The sequence below is a fragment of the Ceratosolen solmsi genome, unplaced genomic scaffold (genome assembly GCF_000503995.2).
Source record: "Ceratosolen solmsi marchali unplaced genomic scaffold, CerSol_1.0 scaffold3, whole genome shotgun sequence".
NCBI lineage: Eukaryota > Metazoa > Arthropoda > Insecta > Hymenoptera > Agaonidae > Ceratosolen > Ceratosolen solmsi.
Window position 1 is genome coordinate 1639140 of NW_011948428.1, and position 22044 is coordinate 1661183.

The following is a 22044-nucleotide window of genomic DNA, read 5'->3' on the forward strand; positions in this document are numbered from 1 at the left end:
TCTCTCTCTCTCTCTCTCCCTCTCTTACACACGCGCGCGCGCGCACACACACACACACACTCACTTCCTCGGCGCTCCTATACGAAGCTGCTATCTAAACTACTTTTATACGACGCTAATCGTTTTTCGACCGCTCTTTTCGACCTTCCGCGCTATGTATAATATTCGTAGATTTTATCGGTTAATACGAGAAATACGATTGGATTTATCGGCTCGATGTGTAATTTCGGAGATACAACTATTGGTCGCGTTAATCTAACGTAGGAGCGAGTTTTCTTGATATGTGACATTTCGCAAATATATCGTTTTGTTTATCGTAAATCGAGAATATTGGAAAGGCGCGATTGAAATATGCGTATGAATTTCTGTACGTCTATGCGCTTATTGACAGCCGAAAGGGATTATGCGTTTAGAAAGTTTATTATCAAAATTAGTCTTATGGCGCGCTAGAAGAAACGCGAAGATTTTAAAAAGCTACTTTCATTTGTTTGTATGTAAGACTTTAATAAATCACTAAGTATTTTTATTCTGTTATTGGTTTAAAATCCAAAGTTCCGAATATGAAGTGGGAAGACTGGGGAATGAAAGACTTACGAAGACAAGGGAAAAGACGAATGAGAATGAGTGAAGCGTAAGACTATCCACGGAAAAATAAGTACAATAAATTAGAAAGAAAAGGAAGATTAGAGAGATAAAAAAAAAACAAAGAGAGAAGCAGAGAGATAGAGAGAGAGAGAAAGAGAGAGAGAGAGAGAGAGAGAGAGAGAGAGAGTGATTGAGGTTGAGAAAGGATGGATGAAGGAGTGGGGAAAGGAGATGGGGAGGAGGGGAAAAATTGAGAATGGATAAAAAGCTACAATGACGAGATAAATAGAGATAGTGGTATAATGAAGAAGAGGAAAAAAGAGGAGATAAAGATTCGCGTGTGCGAAATGTCGATGCCCGCACACAATGCTTTTTAAAGACCGCGTGTGAATATCTTCCTACGTAATAATATTCTGCCGTCATCCTCGTCGTCGTCTTCGTCGTCGTCGTCGTCGTCGTCGCCCTCACCGTCAAACTGTTCTTTCACACCACGCCCATGCAAGTCTCAATACGCGCGTGTTCGTGTCCGTTTATTCTCCATACATTCGCACGACCAGGTGAGCATATGGCAGCAGTACCACATGCATTTGTACGCCTTTTTTTTTCATCATTTTACATCTCGATGTTTATTTATAACTGTGCCATTGTCGCTGCTATTATACTCTACGCTCCCGTGTAACTTTGCACAAGAATCTTTTTCAAGCGAAAGTCCTGCTGGCGTTATGCTGCGATGTTGAATATCTAGGCAATGAGTCAATTCTCATGTCATTCAAGTTGATTTCTATGCGCCTCTTATTACGCGTTCTAAACAGGAATTTGCAGAATTTGCCTCTTAAGCATTGTTCTGCCGACTGCTAAATCGTTGCTAAAACGTTTATGAGATGTAAGGATTTTCATATCGATCGCCAATCAACAAAGCTGCCGCATTGAGTGTAAATTTTAATGTTGATGTTGTTCGAGATGTTGCTTAAGGCGCATATCTACTTATCTCCTATTTTCGTTGGCTTTTTAGATAAACATTAGCCAGCTGTTAAAAATTCCATTGTTTCCAATGGCTATCGTCAAGTAACTCAACAGCATAAGGATCAATTATTTTTTAAATAGAGTCCAAATAATTTTCTCTCCTTTTTTTTTCATTCGTGATAATTCATTACCAACGTCAATGAATGATGACTATTATAAGAAGTAGCAAGGATGTATTAGTATATTTAATGACTCGGTAAGCTAGCGATTTGTATTCTAATGTCGTCTCAGTTCACTAAATAATCAAGCATGAAATTTTAGCATATTACAATCTAAATGAAAAAATTTAATAAATTTTTCTCAAATCTATTTGCAGTATTCTTTGAATTTTATGATTATTTTATTATAAGAATAATAAAGATAATTTCGTAATAGCGAAAATGTTTTATAAAATTAGTTTTTCACCCATATGTAAAATAGTTGGCACTGTGAAAAACCGCAATTATGAGGCACAAGACAGTAAAGACAGTTTTAAAAGTAATTTTCGCCTTAATGCTCTGTTGCACAGCAACATCAAGAATCTTGATTAAGAAAGTTCACGTTTAATAAAAGAAACAGCGTGCGAGTATTATAATAATAAAGTATTACATCGAGAAAATTCAGTGAAATCCGCAATTTTCCCATACTAATTACCGATGCGATATCGCAGTACATGTGATTTCTGATGAGGGAGATCGTGAATTTTTGCCCCAAGACGCTTACGCGGACGAGCTGCAAGTTGATAGCTATCAAAGTCAAGAGCTGAAAGATGCAATAAAAGGCGATTTCATATTAAGGTTAGATTTACGATAGATGTCACGTGCCTGACTTTTATACACGAAGCAAAGAGAATTAGTTGATTTTAATTAATATGTGCATAGGTTCATGTAAGTCTGGTCAATTGTTGATTTTAAATCGTTACGTGCGCGGACATTGAGAATTTTAATGTCTTCATTGTGCACGAAATAAAAAGGGCTTTTATTTTTACGAATGTTAATTAATATTTTTCTCAATCTGCGATCGATCGATCGATATGCCAAATGATAATTTGATCTAGAGAGTATATTTGAAGTTTCTATTATGATATTCACGCACCATATTATTGATCAATTTAGCTCGATTTAGCCATTTTGCAGGTCGGATATCGATTACATTACCCAATTACTAACGTTATTAGTTTCTAAATTTTATATTACATACTTTTCAGCTTTTTCGACACTCTAATGTAAAATAAATGATAAAAGACAACATTTATTCACTATACGTTATTCATAAATATTTTACAGCTAAAATTTTAATAGAGTTGGAGAGTTAGAGAGAGAGAGAGAGAGAGAGAGAGAGAGAGAGAGAGCGAGAGAGCGAGAGAGCGAGATATATATATATTTCTGTTTTTTTTTTTAACGAATATAGAGAATTATAAATAAAAATGGAATCGAAGCATTTACGTGATTAAATTGGCGAGGCACGCCTCCTACATCGCATAAAATAAATTATGCCCGTATGATTATTATATTAATTATACTTCAAATTAGATAAATCGAGATAACATTCAACAGACGCTAAAAACGTATATTTTTACAGAAATGACGATCTGTTGTAATGCACACCTCAGCACTCGAGCGATTAATTGCCCGTCGGACGGTCCGTGCTAACGGCACAATTGTAAATCGAAGGTGCCGAAAACCGAATGACATCACCTCTTACCGCGTATCGCGACGGTAACAAAAGGCGCCAATCATACATGCACTTGCGCCCATGAATTTTGTCGGCTCGTAAAACGCGTGGAGGAGACGGGCGTAATCGCGATTTATAACGGCGAAGTTGCGGCGAAGCTTTGCGCTTTCTTTTTACCTCGCGGGGAACGGGTCACGATGAGCTTACGCTTGTATATCGTTTAGGTGAACATTGGCATTAATCGCGTAAGAGAGGATCGCGATGACTTTAATCGGTGCCGCATGAGGAAGTCATCCGAGCTTCGGATATGACTTCGATTCGAGTGAAACATATATTTTGCAATAAACGTTGCGAGATGATGCATAATTATTACTTAAATTTATATTCATCGGATGAATATGACGTTTATTTTATTCGTCCTTGAAATCCATCGTGATAGTTTGGAGTACTGATTCTTTCTCTAATCGTGGCACTTGATATAACGCTATTATTAGGCAACGAGAAGCAAATTTGTATAAATTTAGTCGAGTCTGCTTTAATAGCACGGTAATCAATATTTTTGTACTACGCGGAGATATTAATTATCGTCAATGAACGTTTTATTAAATCGACTGATAGTTATTTAAAAATTATATATATATTTCTTTTATTCTTTTTTTTTTTCTTTTCTTTTTTTTTATTTTTTTTTTTTTATGTCATATATATATATTTTTAAGCGACGGAACTTTTTGCCCTCGCGCGCACTCTTACAATGAGATAAATTTGTTCTTGGCGCATAATTATAACAAGGCGTAATAAATATTATTTAATTGCAAGAAGATAAAAGCTGCGTCTTAATTGGTTGTGGATCATATTCGTTTCGTTCTGTTTATTTTTTCTTTATCAATCTTTAATAATTAATTTTAATATGACAAATAAATATAGGCTTATTAATAAATCTCTCGAGAGCGTTGATTAACGCTCGATTGATATACATATATATATATATATATATATAAAAATCAATTAGTGCGGATATATGTCCAATCACTTTATACAGAGATGAAAGTTTTCAATGCGATACATTGTATCTACCGCTGCTGAACGTTAACGTACGAGCCACCAAATATCAAATCTAAAGCATTTCATTTTATATATTCGGCGACGTCTTTTCGTGACGACGTTGGTAAAAGAATATTTATTAGCGCCGTGGCAATTAAGCAGTCGTAATCTAAAAATGATATACGACAGCGAGACGATCGATTTTATAAAAACGGAGTACCATAAACCATGTGAGTCTTCCAGCGTTCCTACAGTACCAGTGAAAATCCAAAGCACTTTTCACTGAGGCTTTATGCAAATCGTCTCCAGCTGAGATGAGCGCTGTAAACAAACGAAAAAGTGTCTCCTAATAATATCTCGGCAAGAATCGACTTAAATATAAGAGGCGGAGAGCGGCAAGCGATCGAGAGAAATATCACAGCGCTCATTCGGGAGTCGCTTTCTCGACACGGGGATTCCGGCCTTTTCCCGCGCGTCATCCTCGTAATTCTGTGCCTATGGCACATCCTCGGGGATTAGCTGCTCCGACGCCCACGCGACCCACGCAACAATTGCGAAGCCGCGCTTATGATCGGAAGGCGTCCGATTGCGTGAGTCCCGAGCTTTGTGTAAGCCGGTAGAAAGATCCATTTTGGATCGGCGATATTCTACCGATGGACGATACACATCGAGCCCAAGGATTATCGTAGGTTACGAGGCTTAATGTCCATCGATATGCACGGGCGCTAATTATTTTTAGTTCCCCCGGCCTCCGAGCCGAACGAGATTCAGATAAGCTTTCGTAGTTTTGTTGGTTTTTCTCGTTATCGAGGCTTGTGCAACCCGTAGCTTAGATCGCTCGCTAATTATTCTAATCGGTGTATTGGCGCTCGCTGTCTTAAATAGATATGTTTTTATTCCTGTATAGATTAAGGACGCGTGTATTTAAATTACGCTTTAAGTTTCATGTCTGAATTATGTAAATAATTTGTTTTTAAAGTAGTTTAAAAGTTGATCCTAATCGATCAGAGTTCTTTTTATATTTGGTTCGGAAGGTTGAACGAGCCAATCATAATATAGAACTCGACTTACCTCTATTTTTAAACGGTTTTTTCTTTTCTTTTCGCTTGGCATATCTTGCGAAATCCGAAACGGAAGCTTCAATTTAATTATTATTTAGTATAATTATTAACTGCGCTTTTGCATTAATGCGAAGAATTATATTCTTCAAAACTTTCACCACTCAAAAGTGTAACGTAGGTTTCTTGCGATTTGTATTTTTCGATTTTACAACCAAAGAGTACTAATATTATTGGTTGAATTATTTAGAAATATTTAGCAAATGTTAATTATTAGAAAATTATCTATGCATCGATTGCTTCACTTATACACATATAAAAAAAATCACAGGAGTTTTTCGGTAATTGCTAATTTATACATAATTATTAGAGATGTCGAATGAGAAAAAGGATTTCTAGTTTAAGGTTTAAACTAGTCGCAAAGCGATACAAACACTGGTAAATGTAAACTTTTAATAATACGTGACGCTGCCGAATGAGATATGAAGCAAATGAAGATGAGATGTTAATCAATTATTACGTCAGTTTAAACTACGAAAATCATTGGTCCGTGTACGATAGAAATACAATCAGACGTCTGGCCCTTCCCCGGAATATATCGGCGCATGTATTTTTGAGTCCAATTAAATTGTCAAAATCTAAAGACAAATCATGCGCACCTGCATACGACGCATGCGCGTAGTCGACTACATGGCAGCCTAGTCGGCTGGTAGGGTGATGCGACTGACGGTCGCGGGCGTTTGGTGGCGAGAGGCCGAGAGGCTGAGAGGCTGAGGGATCGTGGAAACGTTAGAAAAGGAGGCGGGAAAGTGACGGCATCCGTCGCTCGATGAGCTCGGCTTTTCTCTACACGTCCACGACTTCACTGGGAATCTATTTTCTCTTGGAGGCTGTTGAAGCTCTATTCTAGGACGTACCTTTGGAGAACCTACGCATTCGGCATCGCTTTCATTCGCATTTGCCGCGAAACTCGCGGATATTAATCAAGCGATCTCGATCAGCAAATAAAAGTGTGGGAATAAAAGTGTGAGGTGTGTTGGTGAAGAGGGGAAAGGCTCGATCAAAGCAACGATTACTCATTCGGTTTTGCACTGAGAAAGATAATATGTATGAGCTTGCGCTTTTGTGCTGTGACCCAATTTTCACGCAGCTACGAAATTTATGGAAACATTAAGTCTCTTCTACGCCTTCAAAGAAGAAACAGATATTTCTTGAAATATGAAGCTATTTTCATGACTCGTTCTATTTTCATTATTTCGATGTACATTTTCGCAGAGCAGAGCAATATCAAGGCTATTTTGATAAATGACAGATGTTAATTTGGCAAATGTTGCTCAACGCCGACATTAGGAAAGCTCTGATACAATAAATAACTTAGACCATTAAATGAAGTAAATGTAGAGAATTTAAAATTGTATGGCGAAAGATGAGCATGAAGAAGCTGATTGAATCGTCTGTGATGTGCGATTTAATCGAAGGATGGTGAAGGAAACCTGAGTAAACTAGCGGGAGACTTTAGCACAAGGACGAGCGACACATCGGAGCCGAGCAAATGGCAAGTCGTAAAAAGTAGCGCCTGACGAATACTATCGATTTATTACGTACATGCGCATGATCTGGATGGTATGGGGGAGGTAAAGAGAGGGCCGCGACGTCCCGCTCTTTGTATAATTAGGAGGACGGGGATCGGCAACCGCGGCGTCAATTTGTACAGACTCGCGGACGAGAGGAACGCCGGGAACAAATTTATTCGCCACTCGATCTCCCGGTGGGTCGCCTTCCTCATCCCTTCCTCCAAGTAGGCGTGCGTGCGTGCGTGCGTGCGTCTCAGTCTTTTTCGAGCCGCGAGAGATTTCAGAGGAAGAAACAATTGGTCAGACGAGGTACCTGGCTACCGGCATTTCTTCTTCTTCCTCCGAGAGCTCGAAATGTCGGACGCTTTACCGTTACGATCATCTACCTCTGACGATTTGCGAAATAATCTCCTTTTGTTTTGTTTTCGTCTTTTTCCTTTTCCAATTGACTTAGGCCTTGCTAATGACTATTACCTCGTGTAATTTGAATTGCGTGTAATTTTGGCTCCCTCTTGAAATTCAAGAATGTCGAAATGAAATTTCCTTCAATTTTCATCAATACTAAGCTAAAAATACCCACTAAAAATGCTTATTTCGATTGAATTATGAATTTCGCTTTATTTTCACGTACCTGCAAAAGCTCATTCAAACGTACCTTTAACTCTATTTAAAGATATATCAATAGATAAATTAGTCATATATAATATTTCAAAAATATCATTATGCGCCTTGTTTTTTCATAAATGAATGTATTAAAAGCGTTTGTCAAGTAGAAGGAATTATGTATGATGATAAATTTGTATTGATCAATTAAATTTGAAATTAATATTCGTATCGCTATTTCCTTGCAGAATTTCATTTAGCCAATGGTAAATATTATATTCAACGCCGACCAAATAAAATTATTTAATAATCGAACTATAATTAAATATAACTATTTAAAAGGTTCTTCGATTTATTTTCCTACAATTCTCAGCTATTCGATGTTATAAGGTGAAATATCTTTTAATTTTGTTAAGTACTATAGGCTACTTTAATAATTTTTTAATGCAATTATATATGCGGATATTCATAATATTCCAGATATATTTGACGTCCGAATGAATATACAAAATTTTTTTGCTTTTAATTTGCAGAATTTCAGTTTTTACTAATAATTGCTGACCGAGGGAAAGAAAATCGTTATTCAAATTTTAATTGATTTAATAAACAAGTTCATTATAATATTCCACGCAGTGAAATAAGCATTGGGCCAAACTTAATTTGGATCGTTTAATTTAAACAGTACAGGAAATATAGGAACTAAAATTATAATGTTACATAAAATCATGCATTAAAGAGGAGATTTGGCAGTTGTCCAGCTTTGGAATTCTTAGACACCGGCAATCAAAATCTACAATGTAAAAACATTATCTGGAATTATATGAATCGCAAATAATTGAGAAAAATATTTATAACTCAACTAGAAAAATAAATTATACTTCATTATCTTTATGATATAATTTTCATTATTCAATATAATGAAATATATTCAAATATAAATTTTCGTTATTTCCGTTCTGCCCAAGATTTTCTTGGTTCAACTTAAAGAACAAATCATTGGCTACTCCATCATAACGCGCGCACTTTCTCTCTCTCTCTCTCTCTCTCTCTCTCTCTCTATCTGGGACTATTCCCTTTTCTCTCCATTGTCGCTACTCAACCTCTCCCTCTGTCTCTCCCTTTGCCTCTCCCTCTACCTCTCCCTCATATTGCGTACGTACATTCGCTGTTTCGAGGATACATTGCATCCGCAATAGAATCGCACGATTCACGTGTCGATCTCGCCCAACACTTTCGATATTCTTATTGGCCGCAACCTCGCAACCTCGCAACCTCGAGGTCAGATACAACTTGCGCCCACGATTCTCGCAAAAGCTCTTTATTGCCTCTATCACACTTACTCGCCATCACGTACTCGTACTTCTCCTTCCCCCCCCCCACCCCCCTCCCTGCCCTGTCGCGCCGTTTTTTTTTCTTCGCCGAGCAGGACTATATTATCATACACGCGTTTTATTGGGCGGCCGATCGAGAAGATATCGCTCGCGGGGATTGCGCGTGAATATAATAAAGGGGACCTCGATTTATGTATTGCAAATTATCGCGCGGTATCTTCCTCAAACATGCAAATTTTACACCAGATTACGAGGGACTTTCCCGCGAGGCGTTGCAAGTGTACTTACGTTTACGAACGGAGGATAAAAGAATTGTTCGCTCGGCCGATAAAATCTCACGAGTAAGAAGTAAGATGACTTTTATGTACTAATAATTTTCGCTACAACCATTCATAAATAAATAATACAACGAATAAATAAATGCTGTAAGGTCACATTTTTAAATTACTTATGTATTCTTCTGGCTTTTTATTATATAAACATAATGAATACAAAAGGAAATTCAATTGAGACTTTGTGTTATTATTTTTTCATATATTTAATTCCCCGGACAATGGCTTATAAAATAAACCTCTTATTTAATAATATATCGAGCAAAGGTTCAATTTTATTATTTTATTTAAACATTTCTTTCCTCTACCCTTCACATGATAAATACATACTTTTTATTGTACGAGGTATTTCACACACAGCTTTATCCTCTAATAGTTTGCTTATAATTTTTTTTCTCTTCTTCTTCTTTTTTTTTTTTTTTTTTTTTTTTTTTTTTTTTTTTTTTTTTTTTTTTTTTTAAAAAAATTTTTTTTTTTTTTTTTGTCATATTTCATATACATTATATTTATTATACACATACACATGCATATTAATATTAATATTAATATATATATATATATATATATACATATACATATATACATTTGTACCACGATTATTTTAATGCATTTCATACTCAAATAAAATATATACTATCCGATCTACAAACATAATAATACTTATAACGTTTTGTTCACTCATTTATAATCTTAATTATTATCTATGCTTATTAATAATTTTCTTATTAATTTAGAAACAAAACATTATAAATCATCTTTCCTTTATATTTGTATAATTTTTCTCACAAGGAACTTCACGGTCTAATGAATTTTTAATTAATTGTTTATTTATTTAAAATTCATTAATCAATTCGAATCATATACAATGATTATGCAATAAGCTATAATTCATCTAACAATTTATTGCATTTGGTAAAGATTTTTCGTTTAATGTCTATTTTTTTAAATAACATTTAGGATGTAGGATTTTTAGTCATTTTAAAAAATTCGAAATATACTTTGTCTATGTTAAAAGACACATAATAAATATTGATTCATGTTAAATTTCAGCTAAACTTAGTCTAGACAATTTTTCAATAGTTTTATGTGCTATTATTTACACAATTGAATAAAGAAGTAAATAAAGTATAGAAAATAAAGAAGTTTTCAGTTTGAGTTAATGAAAAAATGAAAAATGTGTAAAATATGTAAACCACCGATCGATTGAGGTTGTATTTAATTTGTATAATATTAGATTTCTGGTGATTTTTGCAAATCCATAAAAATTATAATAAGACATATGATTAATAGCGCAAAATTCTCTTACATATCGGCATTTTATATTAATTGTAACACTTATTGCACATCACGAGATATACATAGATGTATTATTTTAATCATAAGGTGTATTAAAAATTACTTTTATTAGAAAACTTGAAATAGTTTATCGTAACATTCATTCATTCGTATCTTCAAGCATACGAAGACTATAGATAAATTTGCGAAAATAATGAATACTAATGATAATTATAGAACTTCCATTTTTAGTTTTATCTATTTTCAAAGAATCATGGCAGCATTAAAGTTGTTAGTTTGTACATCATGAAATTTGTACAATCCACCATGTTATGTATGCCAAGAAGATGCTTCGAGTAATTGTAAAAGTGTTTTATGTTGAATATTTTACTGCTTCACTGCGAGGCAAATGTGTACGACAAGCGCGTGAAAATCAATTTGTTGAGGCTCAAGGACGATAAACAAATTCAGTTGCACCGAAAATGTTTAACTTCTAATTAAATGTAACTAAGCTTATCAAAAATATCGTTAACTCACTTCAAAGCAGTGCATCGACAAAAAGTGAGAATGTACAGCAAAACATTTAAACGAAGAGAAATAAATTATGAAGTCTGTTTCTTGTTTCATTAATAGCTTACTATTATACGGCTATTTATAGTTTAAATAGGTCATAACGTGAACGCATGATAACATAAATTTACTAATTATATACATTAGATCAATTCTATAAGATCTAATGAAGATTCCAAAAGTTAGAACATATATGCTCACAGCGTATAATAATAACTGCTTTATTGTTTTTTTTTGTTTTTGTTTTTGTTGAAATAATTAAATCTTTTGAAATATTAACGGTTTAGTTATTTAAAAGTTTTACTGAGAAGAATTATCGATAATCATACTTTCATTAAATATTCGGAGATCTATGCGTCTGATTCGCTTGAATTTGTCTAATAATGATTTCTACGAAAATAGAATTGAAAATTTAATTATTTTAGACTTAAATATTGCGAATGAATGCATTTATGTGCACGTGCAACTAATGGATAACGTAATTTATTCGCTACTGACTATGGAATTACCAGTAGTGGCTACCACAAAATGAGTGTATGATTTCATCTTTCGCCAACAGTAAAAATATAGTTAAAGAGTACTTTAATTATATTGAAAATTCATACAAATTTATAAATATAATTACCAATACAACAATAATATGATTTCCATTTATTTAGCACTGAATAATATTTTTTATATACGAAAGGAAATTTAACCGTAAATAACACGAGAGTGTACGACATGATAAATTATTTTCAGTCTGCATATATCCTAGTCATTTTCTAGCAGTATTTTCAGTTATTTTTCTTACTATATAATTGAAAAATACATTTACGAGAAACTTAAATGTCCATTTAAGTTTTTTCGCCTTTTTTTTGTTATTAAATTAGCAACCGAATCTTATGAATATGCATTAATAGCATAAATTTTATTTATTTAGTAGTATTATATTACAAGAATGTAATAAAACTTTTAATAATAAAATAAAATTGAACAAAACTATTTTAAATTTCATTAATGCAATGTCTGAATTAATAAAGCATACGAAGCTTTATGAATATAGTACATAATTTGAAATTTATGGTTACTATATAAGACTAAAGTCATGCTGATAAGTTTAAAGATTATAAGCATAATTTAATACACAATAAATATAATCACAAATTTGCCGATAGATTGACAAAAATTTTTAAATTCAAGTTTGTTTACAAGCGATATCAAACATCAAATTATGCCTCGAATGCTCGTGAGAAACCGTTTCACAATTAACTTTCTATGAAATTCCACAAATTTATAACTATAAGTGGATACGCAATTGCCGATGAAATTCGAAAGTCACATTAAAAATATGAAATCTAAATTACTTATAAGTAATAACATTAGTAAAAATTTAATTTGCAAGTCAATGCAAATGAAAGAATGAAAAAATAATTACGGCGACACTTTACACTCCTTGGCTTTTTCATAGCAATTCTAACTAGACTTTGCGATGAAGAAAAATTTCCCATGTAAAGCTTTCTCTAGAGCTAGATTTTAGTTTTTCTCCTTCGGGTTCCTTTACTTTTGCTTTTCCTCATTTGAGCTGCGCTCTAATCCTTTAATCGTAACCAGTTGAAACAAAGAAACAACACACATTGCTTACACGAGCAAAAAATCTTTCAAGTATTTTTTTTTCTTTTTTTTTCTTTTTTTTTTTTTTGTTCCTTTTTGCTTTACGAAATATTAACGGCAGATACAAGATAGTCGCAAGCTTGTATTTTTATTGTCATATTTAAAGATGAGAATCAAAGCTTCGCAAATGGAAATATTAGAACATCAAGTGAAACACGAATCTTATAATAATTTTATGCTTAATTATTGTTCCCAAATTTTTGTTTATTACAAAAGCCAGTTCGTTTATATTATTTTCTTAAACTTGAAAGTGCGCTTAAAACATATTTTAATGCATATCCTCCCTTGTCTACACGGGCTGTTGAAAACTTGCTTAAAGCGTAGCTTAATGCTTAAAAAATTTTAAGTGGCATCTGAGAAAACCTACCTACCAGTTATGTTTTATACGAATACATAATGTAAATGGCATTTACTGTTTATCTTGACATTTACTTTCTTTTAACCTTTATACTATAAACGATGTAAACATAAATGATTAAACGAGAATGCTAAAATAATGCTGAAATTAATATATTTAATTACAAGAGATTTGTTAATAATTGTTAATGTTGTATTAAGCGATACCACTTATTATTTCGTATTCAAATGGTTATTTAGTATTTTTTATGAAATTATCATCAATTTCGGTGTTGTTTTTTAAATAGTAAAATTATTATTGAGTTGAAATTTCCGCTATCGTTGCGATTATGGAATAAATGTCTGAAATTAATTTTGCTTAATGATACTAGTCAGAATTTTTATAATCCAATGTTCCATTTAATAAGTAGAATGTTATGCATAAGTATAGAAAATAATTTCCGACAAAAATATAATTATTCGCTAATTAACCTTGGTTTCTCATGAATTTTTGAATGCTATACATCATAAGATTAAATTTAAACTTAAACTTTTAATTTGTAGATTAAACTTCAGGAAGTCTATACGAGGAGTCGTATTAAAACAAAAAGAAAAATTTCTTCCATTGAAGATTGAAAAATGCGGTGATGTATTTGAATTTTCGTATACCCTATGTAGGTAAAAAAAAGTTTTCGTAATATATCGAAGTATTAATTTCATTTTCACAAACTTTTGATCACAAAGAAGTCCTAAGTAATCTCGTAGATCTGACACTTTGACGCGGACGACTCAAGTTCCTTTTTGCGACCTGTTTGACTACGTAAATAATCCTAATAATAGGTAATTAACAAATATATAAACATTTATATCAATCGCGAGTGCCTGTAGTAGGACATTATAGAAAATAGTAAGATGTGAGCCAATAGCCTGGCAGTAGAAAATAATTACTCGATATTTGTTACAGTACATCATGAAAGATTGAATTTCATGACAATTATATAATGATGAATCCTTGAGAATTATAAGTAAATTATCCATCTCGAATGAAAATTCAAGCAACTTTGAGTACGACTAGCCTTGATTAGGGCTTTTCGTCCAAATAGTTTTTTCATACATATTTATACATAAAATGTAGTAAATATATTCAATGAAAATTCAAGCAACTTTGAGTACGACTAGCCTTGACTAGGGCTTTTCGTCCAAACAGTTTTTTCATACATATTTATACATAAAATGTAGTAAATATATTTATTACACACACTCGCATCTACTGGCTGCGTTAGTAATGAGGTGAGCATTGCCGAGAATATAGGACACAGTTGGTGTAAAATACATTTCATTGAGCGAATTTAATATTCAATGCCCATAGCATCGTTAGTTTGCTTTTGATTTCTAGTAGTAACATCGAGGTCGACACGACTTGTCGAACAGCGTGAAGAATTTTTATCGCTGCTAATCGAGTGGCGCCCGACTAATTTTTGATTCCCCGCTAATGCAGCCATCACCGACGCGCCACCATAACGAAACGAACGGCATTGCGCGAGAATTCGCAACACTTCTCCTCCTCCCCGCCCTCCGCCCCGCCATCCGCTGACCCTCTGTCTCGAGTATCTTCAGCATCTCGTTACACGCCTCGTTTCACATACGCACACGGCGAGTGCGCGCCCATTATGGCGTTCACGCTGCGCATTTTTTTGACGAGCGAACGATTCGTAAATACGCAGCGAGCGAGGCGAGTTCGGTTATACTCCCGAGCCATGGATCATTTATTGTTATAAATATCACCGATCGCCAGCGTCATTTTTCTCATTTATTTCATGTCGTTTCACTGGGTCAGCGCGAATTTTACATGGCGCGGGATTTTTGGTTTTATGAATATTAGAACTGAAGTCTCGACTACTCACAGGGATCCCATTAGCATCCACTGAACCACCATTGTTCCAAATTATTATTATACGATATTTTTGAATATTATGTAACTCTTGTGGCATAAAATTTGTCTTAGATGTGAAATTACTTATTAATCATTCCATATGCACATGTTACTACTGAGAAATAAGTAAATATTAACTTCGTGTCGTACTAACCGTGTAACTCACTTTATACAATTCGAAATTACCATGTACTTACAACAAAGGAATATAAATTTTGGATCATGGATTTTAATCATGTACCACAGGTGTTTTATTTTACGAAATGTGTGATTTACTAGAGAAAGCTATACACGAAAACGAACTAAAAGTACTTTATAGCATTTTAAATGATGTTGTATAAAAGCACTCGATGAATGCATATTTTTTTTACATAAAAAATTTCTCAAATTCTTATATGACGTAATTAAATTTTACCTTACACTAGTACGTAGATAAAGGTATGCTATGCAAATATGAGATACATAAATAATTATATGTACGTGGACGTGTGTTTGTTCATCTGTATGCACATGCGAATGCTTGCGTGCGCGAATGTATTTGCGCATGCGCGTGTACGTTTATTTTCAAAATATATATAAACCATTAGATTTCACCGTGAGATGCTTATTTTTAATTCTTTTTCGACTGATGGAAAAGTATTTCAAACTGTTAAGTGACACATTCTTCTTATTATCTCCTTCATCTAAATACTTAATAATTGATATATGGTGTTCATGTTGTAAAAATATCTTATAGGTAGAAGCAAGTTTTTGGCTCTCGTATGGACGATATATATTGAGCACTAAATATATTACTCGATCAATGAAATTTTATCGACATATTTATTTGCCCGACGAATAGAAAATGATCGATTTATACGATTTATAGTTTGTATTAGAGTTTTAAAAAATGAAAAAATTACTTGGAATATGAAATACAAAAAATTGATTTGTCATATTTTTTTGAAAATATTGTTAATTAATAATCAGGCTAAATCGTAAAATTTAATTACGAAATTGATTTGTCATATTTCTTGATAATATTGTTAATTAATAATTAGGCTAAATCTTTAAATTTAATTATGAAAATTTGTACAAAAGTATATATATATATATATATATAATTTGGTTATAAATATTATAATTGCAATGTAATTATGTAAACATGAATATTAATTGGTATTATAGGTAATGAAGCTCTTATTAAAATAAAAGGCATTAATAACTTATTAACAACAGATAAATACCTTATTTTTAAAGCACTCAATAAAGAGATTTGTTTCGTCTATTTTTTTTCTTCTTTATTTCCATACTAAATGTACGCCAGTTTGTCTTCGTAATGAATCGTCTCTCATTCTGGCAATTACAAAGAGCTAAGCAAGTCTCACGAATGCACACATATAAAAATCGTTTTAAAACTCATAAGATACGCTCGGACATTTGGATTTTCACCGAGCGGCAAATAATTTATGAAATATAAATCCGTTGGAACACCAACCCCTAACAAATCTAACCACTCCTTACCACGCCTCTATCTTTTTTTTACTGGCTTCTCTTTTCTCTTCCTGCTCCTCAAGTATCGCGCTTCGTCGCTCTCTCTCTCTCTCTCTTTCTCTCTCTCTCTCTCTCTTTTACTCTGCTTTGAAACTGTCAAGTTGCTTTATTTTCACTTCGAACACCCCTTTGTCCCTCTAATTAGTCCCCATTATTTTTGTACATTCGTATTTACGGTATTTAACTTACTTTTTTTTATTTCTGAAATTTCTTTGTTCAAGGTATTAACTTCTTTGCTGCATGACCGAGTTCAACTGCTTGTTGGATTTTTCTTCTTCTCTTTGTCTCAGTTCTGCACTTCTTTATCGTTACACGACTCGTACTACAGTGCGCATAAGGTCTTAGCCCCCACTCGGTTTAATATCCTTCGCGTGTGTGTTTGTTGATGAGCTACATAATGTCCGACTTTTTTCCTCATTTTAGTGCTTAGGTTATAATTATTACGTTGTTAAATATAAAATATGGCTTTAAATATATTTAAAAAAGAATTGATTTCGATGATAAATTTAATTATCGTTTGTAATGTATTAAGATCACCAATTGTTGTTCAATATATACATTTTCTTATCACTATTGTATTAGCAAAAATATTTTCAGGCTAAAATGAATTTTCTATATTATACATCGATAAATAGTTTTATGAAACTAAATGAAATATTATTAATAAGCAAGATTAACATGCAATAGTTCGTGCATTAATTTCACAAAAGAAAACAGAATATTGAGATATTTCGAAATTTATCGAATAGATGCGACAGTGAAAAATTTGCAGAACAGAAAATTTCCTATACTTGAGATATCATTATCTGTATTGAAATTCTTGTTAACATATAATCTTTTGCTAGTTATTAAGTACCGACGGTATAAAACAACATCATGAAAGTAAAAAGGAAATTCCGACTAAAGATGGGGGAACTAAGATGAGACCAGAATGACTTGAACGAAAAGTCGAAGGAGCCAATAACAGAGTCATTTGTTTACCACCTTAGCTCTCTCTCCCTCTCCTTTTCTCAAGTTCGACGCACTGACAATGAATTTCGTTTAAATTTTTTTCTTCCATGCGTCTTCCCTTTCATTTCTCGTTTATGTACTTTTTTTTTTGTTGAAAAAATTCTTCAATGACACTGTTAAGTGTCTTACATTAGCTACTTAATGTCGATCTTATGACAAAGCAGATTCCAATCAGTTTGATTTTTTCTGTTAGTGATTGCAAGATTCAATGACAACTTGGCATGTTGCTGATTGTTTCTTTTGAAATATTGCCTTAAAATCATTTTCATCTTTAACAATTTTCGTTTCTTTATAAAAGAAATATTAAAGCCATAATAATTGACATACCGAAACCCTATCTCTCTCTCTCTCTCTCTCTCTCTATCTCTCTCTCTATCTCTCTCTCTATCTCTCTCTATCTCTAAAGTTATAGTTACAATTCTATAAACATGTCAATTTAATACATGTATATATTTAAATACTGACAACATATTGCGTTTTCAAATATTATTGTAAATTATTGGTGTAAATAATGTATATAAAGCTTGCTTTATTCTAATAGCAGAAACAATAATTACTACAATATCTTTGAGAATACACGTATTGAATTAATAATTCAAATGCAAAACAATTTTTGTTTTTAGATATAATAACGATTACGTATCAGGTAAAAGTAACTTTTAAATAAAATTAACTACATTTTTATATTTCATTCGGCTTTAGAAGAATTTATCATTATTTTTTAAGTAGAGGTGCAATTTAACCCGCTAACGAAGCATACGAATTATGTTATAAATTTTTTTTTATATTTTTACGCATAAAGAAACTTTCATATTATAGTTCGAATGAATGATCGAATTCAATATTTTGATTAATGCTCGACATATTTTTACGAATCAAAATTTCTCTTGGAACGGATACGAGATGGAAGGGAGCTACAGTGGCATCAGTGTCTATTCAGCACTTCTGATGAGAATTTAAAATTGCTTAGAAATTAAAGGAATCTTATCAATAAAGAGAAAACTAGGGAGTTTAAATATAAAACTTAACGAGATGAGCAACGAATGACTCTTATTTCTGGTGGTTACACGTGTATCTTACGTTAGCTTGAAAAAATATACTTAAACTTGCATCAGTTGCAAATATATTTTTCATATGTATCAATATCTCGTATGCTGATGCACGAATGATTATCATAAATACCATATATAATGAGGTATATTACATTGCATAATAAACGTAAATTACCATAGAAGAATGTGAAATGAAATTAAGTAACACTGAAATTGAGTTTAATCTTCCATTCGTTTAATGATTCTTTCGCATTCTTTAACATTCTTCTAATGTTTGAAACTATTACCAGTATTTGATAATTAATTATTAATGTAACAAAATATTACTCTTGGTATTCGGATCAGAAATTTAAAATATGCGTTGAAATTGTGCATAAAGGAGACGAGCTTATATAAGAAGAAGCTATTATCCATGCTTAAAATAATATTAACTTTCAGATGATATATTTTAGAATATATTTTTCATATAATAAAGCATATAAAATGACGTATAATGACGTGTTGACAAATATCTTCTTATGAAGAACTAATCTGAAATATTTAACTTTATGTACTTAATTTAAAGTAAAATTTGACGAAGCCAATGTTCTTTATAATTATATGTATTGATATATTATGTCAGCATAAGTTCATATATTTAGATAAGAAATTGTGCCAATTTTCAATGTGAATTATTAAGCAGAAGCATTTGTCGAATATCTTGATGATTTTCAAATGATTCCATATAGCGTTATACAGTAACGCGCGTATACAAAACGTTGATCGATGCTTTAAAGTTTCAGTAAATCTCAAGTACAGTTAAATGAAATATTTATTACACTAAAATTTATACTTTTCATACATACTTTGATAAATTTACATTATTTATGAAATTGTCAAATTGTATAAATAATATATATATATATATATATACAAATGATTATTTTATCTTTTAAATTTCTTGCTATTGAAATTATATTCAGATTATTATAATTAAAGAATAAAAACAATCTTCTTCCACAATTATAGTAATTTAGAAATATTAATTAACTATAAGAATAAGATACGATAAAAGATAAAATTATGATATTCTAACTATATAGAAAGAGTATTTCTATTGTTGTCTATATTAAAAAGATTAATACATACGCGTCATGATAATTTGAATGATTTAATATTAAAGTTATACCTGCTTTTTCACATTTATTATAATTTTGTCACACACTGTGCATTTGAAAGAATTCAATACTCCTTTGTTCATTCGAATGATATTTTGCCATTGATAAAAAATAAATTTTAATATTACCCTTTAGTTCTTACGCACGAGATAAGCATTTAAAATCATTCAAAGCTATTGTACATAATGTTAAATTATTGTTTAACTCAAAACACTTGTGTCTATTGTCGACGACTATTATATAAATTGTCGAACGACTGAATGGATGTTGATTGAATATTTTTTTGGATTTTCCAAAATTATTTAATCATCATTTCTTACGAGGCACTATCGTGTGATAAAAATAAACAGAATAATAATTTTTTACATAATTTTACAACTACTTTTAAAAGGCGAATCAGCAAATTCATCCGATAAACTATATATACTATCGCCATTGCTCTTTATGTATCCTTCCCGGATCTTTCATTATATGCTTTAGTTGCTCGTTCCCTTTTACATGGGAAGTAAGGCATTGCTCGGCCCAGCGACATTACGCTACTTCCGTCGTAGCCAATGTTTTTCGGGTCAACGAACAAAAAAGATCCTCTCCAAAAATATTAGAATAATTTGGCGATTGGACGGGGAAGCATTGGGAGGCGAGTTAAAGCCGAGGCTCAAGACCGAGGTGCAGTGATAAATATATTTTTACGGCCGACGCATTAGGCCAGAAAGAGGGCGGGGGTAATGGCGCGGTAAGGACTAGCTATTTTGACAGACGAAATTATATATATATATATATACGCCTACCGAGGCGAGGCGGTCGAGGTCCCATGCGGAAGGCCAAGGCCCTTGGCTGCCCCTAATCAAATTCAATTCATCTGTCCCGGCGCTTATATACAGCATTGCTCGGGACGCATCTTTACGCTTCAGCCGTTGCTTCCTTTCTTTTTTCACCCATAATCTTGTGGCTTCGTGGAAAGCTTAAGTTTTACGCCTCCATCGTTCGCTTCATTTTAATGATCTTTATAGGAAAGCGTTTCCCGAGGAGGACTTACGCCGAAATGCAGTTCACATTATAAATGTTTTGATGAGGGAATCTTGATGGCTGAAATACTAAGGATTGAGAAAGTTCGTTAGATAATTTAGTCAAGATTTATCGTTTTATGGTACATGCGCTTCGTTTGTTTCTATGTTGCCTTATGGGAAACCTGTCGATTATTGACGGATAAGAAGGCAAGGTTTGTATTTTAATTGGCATTAAGGACTTTCACAAAAATACTTTCTAGAAGCCGCATACAAAGTATCCTCTAACTATATCAATCTATGTATTAAAATTAAGAAGTTATAGTGGCGTAGTTTGAAATATATAATTTCGCTATTTATGTGAGATAAGGTTAGTTGTATGTTGAGTTGATATTGCAAATGAGTTATTATAACGAGTGGGATAGCTAATTTTATAAAGATTTATGACATAAGACTAATAATTTAAGAGTTTATTATTAGGCTTTACTATCGAAAATCAGTTTACTTTCTGTTTAACATTAAGCTGTAGTATTAATGGAAAATTATTAATGGAAAAGCATTACTTTATTCTATTCAATATTTCAATATGTTTTTTATGACTTAGATATAAATTTGAAAAGCTTTTGATTTGTAAATTTTCACGTGTCATTACTATTAATTTTCTTTTTAAGCATTTTCAAAGAAATGCCGTGGGACTGGTACACCTTGATTTATCGTCAATTCTTATATTACACAACGCCTTATACGTTACGGCTTGGAAATTTTCTCAATGATAAAAGTCAGTGTTATTTCGTTTTTTTTTTTTTTTGTTTTTTTTTGAATTTTTTTTTTTTTTCGTTCTATTTAACAAAAATCGACTGTTTCTTAAATGAAACTTTCTCTCGAAACTTGGTAAAAATTAAAACATTACAATTACTTATTAAATGGATTTTCCATCGAATTCACCTTGAATTGCAATTTAATACTTTAGTGACTGTTTTTTTTTTTTTTAATCAGCGTCCTTAATTCATACGTCTTATTAATTTTCTAAAACTATTGCTCGTTTTTTTTTTTTTTTTTTTTTGTTTGTTTGTTTGTTATTTCTGATTAATTATTACGATCAAAAGCCGCGATATATAACAATGGTTACCGATAACCATTCACGGTCTCATTCGCCCGTAACGGCTAACGATGCCTGAAATTACCAGCAGATACTTCCGGTTGTCGAACTTGTCAAACGCGCTCGTATCGAAACTAGCTTAAGTCGTTCAAGTATTCCTATCCCGTCGATCAAGAGCAACGGCATTGTGATACTATGTGCGTGGGTGTCATCACCGTCAT

General features: G+C 32.5%; 1 protein-coding gene across 1 annotated transcript in view; it reads left to right on the forward strand.

Annotated features, from left to right (window-relative positions):
• The first annotated feature begins 1049 nt into the window (after window positions 1-1049).
• LOC105363592 (uncharacterized) overlaps window positions 1050-22044 on the forward strand; it is a 31848-nt gene continuing 10853 nt past the window's right edge. Inside the window, exon 1 of the mRNA XM_011501329.1 lies at window positions 1050-1142. Coding sequence (XP_011499631.1) covers window positions 1082-1142 — 61 coding nt within the window. The 5' untranslated portion in view covers window positions 1050-1081. The remainder of the gene's footprint in view (window positions 1143-22044) is intronic.